The sequence below is a fragment of the Acipenser ruthenus genome, chromosome 1, assembly GCF_902713425.1.
Source record: "Acipenser ruthenus chromosome 1, fAciRut3.2 maternal haplotype, whole genome shotgun sequence".
Taxonomy (NCBI): Eukaryota; Metazoa; Chordata; class Actinopteri; order Acipenseriformes; family Acipenseridae; genus Acipenser; species Acipenser ruthenus.
The window spans coordinates 13,404,524-13,407,486 of record NC_081189.1 but is presented as its reverse complement, the minus strand read 5'-3'; the positions used below and the strand labels follow the sequence as shown (position 1 = coordinate 13,407,486).

The 2,963-nt window shown below is 31.0% G+C and overlaps 1 protein-coding gene across 1 annotated transcript; it reads left to right on the top strand.

Moving 5' to 3' along the window:
- The first annotated feature begins 274 nt into the window (after positions 1 to 274).
- Positions 275 to 2,712, top strand: LOC117403596 (C-X-C motif chemokine 10-like). Its single transcript, XM_034912095.2, has 4 exons — positions 275 to 415; positions 1,248 to 1,374; positions 1,537 to 1,623; positions 2,000 to 2,712. The coding sequence occupies exons 1-4, from the start codon at positions 358 to 360 to the stop codon at positions 2,010 to 2,012; spliced, it is 285 nt and encodes a 94-aa protein (XP_034767986.2). The 5' UTR covers positions 275 to 357; the 3' UTR covers positions 2,013 to 2,712.
- The last annotated feature ends 251 nt before the right edge of the window (positions 2,713 to 2,963 follow it).

Below are 2,963 nucleotides of genomic sequence, written 5' to 3'. Positions count from 1 at the left end.
TTTGTGTAGAAAAATGATTTCTGATAAGAAATTAGCCCATAAAATTAGTACTCATTTTTTTATGAAATCTTATGGTACACTATTTGTGACTTATGTTTCTGGTAGTCAGCAAAAACACTGGATTTCTTTTAAAACCCTGCAATTTCTTCTAAAAGATTCACTATATGAAAAGGAAACCACTTTGTAAGGGAACTTCCCAAGACACGGGACACTCCTTGCCAGCCTTTCACTGATTGGATACTGAGCATTTCTAGACAGTATATATTGAACCACACTTTCTAACAAGTACTACACTTAAATTGACTCAAGACATCTGAGTACAGATACAAAAAAAAACAACCTTCGAACAAAACCACAATGAACTCCACTGCAACCCTCGTCTTTATTTCTTTTGTGTTGTGTGTCGCTGTGGAAGGTAAGCACTAGAACACATTCAAGAACAGGACGGGTTTTGAATTTAAAGAATTGTGTTTTTGTTAAATTTATAGTAAAAAATAAATACAAATAAAAGGTAATCAAATGACCTTAACAAATAATGTCTTTGTACAACTGTTTGTATTGAGGTTTGGTATTATGCCATTGATAGGGTTCATACAAGCAGATCAATATTACTTAGTAATATAACAATCATAATTGCACTGTACAGGATTATCAGATAGTAATAATGCTATTTGGGATACACTTTAAAATAAGTATCAGTAATCCAAATAATATTATGCATGCAGCATATTGAACTCACCAGGATACATCAGGATATTATTGGTGGTATTTTAAAATGTGATTAATTCATTTTAATGTCAGGGTTAAGTATGAATCATAGTAGTAGCAGTGGTATACTTGTTTATATGTTAATACATTTGAATTACAGACAATAATTATGTTATTACAATTTTTTTTTTTTTTTTTTTTTTTTAGAAATTGTATGACTTGTAACTGACCTGTGGAAATCACTGAACTTTTGTATTGACATATGTAGGACAATGTAGGACTATACAGTACTGCAGATTCAATTGCATTTTTTTATGTAAACTGTATGTGAGGACACAGGTTTATCAAACTGTCAGTGGATCCAAACACAGCCACCATTTATTTGTTTAAAACAGTGCTGTCTCTAAGGAATTACATATATTCAAAGGCACATTTGACCTTGATACTTTTGAACTATTTGTAATAACGTGATGGTGAATGAAGTTGTTCTTTGCACACAGTATTTAGAAAGCTTCATTTCTGTTCTTTGTGTTCATCAGGTACTTCTCTGTATGGAAAGGGACGATGCTTTTGCCTTAGGGATGGGGATGACTTTGTGCGTCGAAGAAACATTGAGAAGTTAGAAGTGATACCAAAAAGCCCAATGTGTCAAAGGCTAGAGATTATGTGAGTAGCTTCGTATTTTTTTTCTTTTTCCTTTGTTTAAGAAAACAATTATGTGAGATTGTGAATTAGTGATTAATCATTGTTTAACAAATAATGCAATATAGAGGAATTTTACTTTTTTTGTGTGTTCTAACACTTTGTCAAACTTTTGTTTTCTGATAGTGTGACATTGAAGGGTACAGCAGAACAGAGATGCCTCAATCCCCAATCTAAGTTTGTGCAGAATCTGATCAACACATTAAGGAAAAGGTATACAATTTTAAAATATGACATTTATAAAAATGGTTATATATGTTACATATGTCAGTTCTATCAAACATGCATTGTGCATTTTAGAGTATTTACTGAACTATGCAAATAACACATGCACTTACTGTAAAGCATTGCACTACCAGGATTTAACATGAATAGCGTACAGTGCATAATAAAAAAAGATACAGATACAATTATGCAAAAGGTATTCTTAATTGAATTCATAGTCAGTCATTTGACCGGTTTGATTGTATAAATCGATTTCTCAATGTATCACATTTTGCTTGACTCTAGGACTCTAATACAACGAAAGCATGTTTTGTTGATTTGTGCTTTTTTTTGTTAACTTTCTCAATCTGTTATTATGTTTTAGGTCTTCAAAGTAAACTTCTGTGCAACGAAGGACATGAAAACCCCAAAATAAAGGCCAACGCAGCCACCAGAAACATTCCTTAAACCTGTTTACAATGTTTACTTTGAATCATTTTTATGGGCATTATTTCCTTTGAATATTCGGATACAATAGCACTAATAATACAGTCAAATGTAGTTATTATGTATATATTTTATTTGTAAACACAGAAGTACACATTATTATTTTGAAAGTACCGTTAAAGAGCTGGTCTTTGTTACTTAATGTATAGTGTATTTGTTTAGGGCAAGTCAAATAACAAACTATTTATTTAAATTATTCAATTACCCTTAAATCCCAGCATATGTCTTGTCTGTTTGCTGGACAGAACTGATGTCAAATGTAAAGCACTGTGTATTACTTGTATTGTTTGTCAGTAAAGGAAGACTTATGAGCAAGAAAATGCATGCAATATTCAAAAAAGGGTGTATTATATATAATGTACATTCTGAAATGTATTGTATATAATGTACATTCTGAAATGTATTGTATATAATGTACATTCTGAAATGTATTGTATATAATGTACATTCTGAAATGTATTGTATATAATGTACATTCTGAAATGAATATTGTTTTTGATATGTTGGTTGTTATGATATTTGTATTACCCTGTTTATATGCTTGTGGTTTTGTACAGTTGTAATGTGAAAAGTAAATTCTTGAATTTTAAACTAATTGTGTGGTTATGTGTGATATAAGTACGTTCATTCTTTTACACTAATTGGAAAAGTGGAGGCCTTAATCACAGTTGAGTTAGCAAGGTAAACATTGCTAGAAAGCATTCATTCATGTTCTTCTCCCTCAGGCCAACTATAAACCCAGACATACTGTACAATAAGCAAACTGTGCTTTAAGGGCTTCAACATTCCTTATCATTATAGAGTTTTGTAATAGATTAAACCTTTGTAAGAAATATGAATGT

What these genes read in the sequence shown, in the direction of transcription:
- LOC117403596 (XM_034912095.2), top strand. Translation starts at nt 358, where the DNA reads ATGAACTCCACTGCAACCCTCGTCTTTATTTCTTTTGTGTTGTGTGTC. An exon ending in GTTGTGTGTCGCTGTGGAAG is followed by an intron (nt 416 to 1,247) that starts GTAAGCACTAGA and finishes TGTGTTCATCAG; the next exon opens with GTACTTCTCTGTATGGAAAG. An exon ending in TGTCAAAGGCTAGAGATTAT is followed by an intron (nt 1,375 to 1,536) that starts GTGAGTAGCTTC and finishes GTTTTCTGATAG; the next exon opens with TGTGACATTGAAGGGTACAG.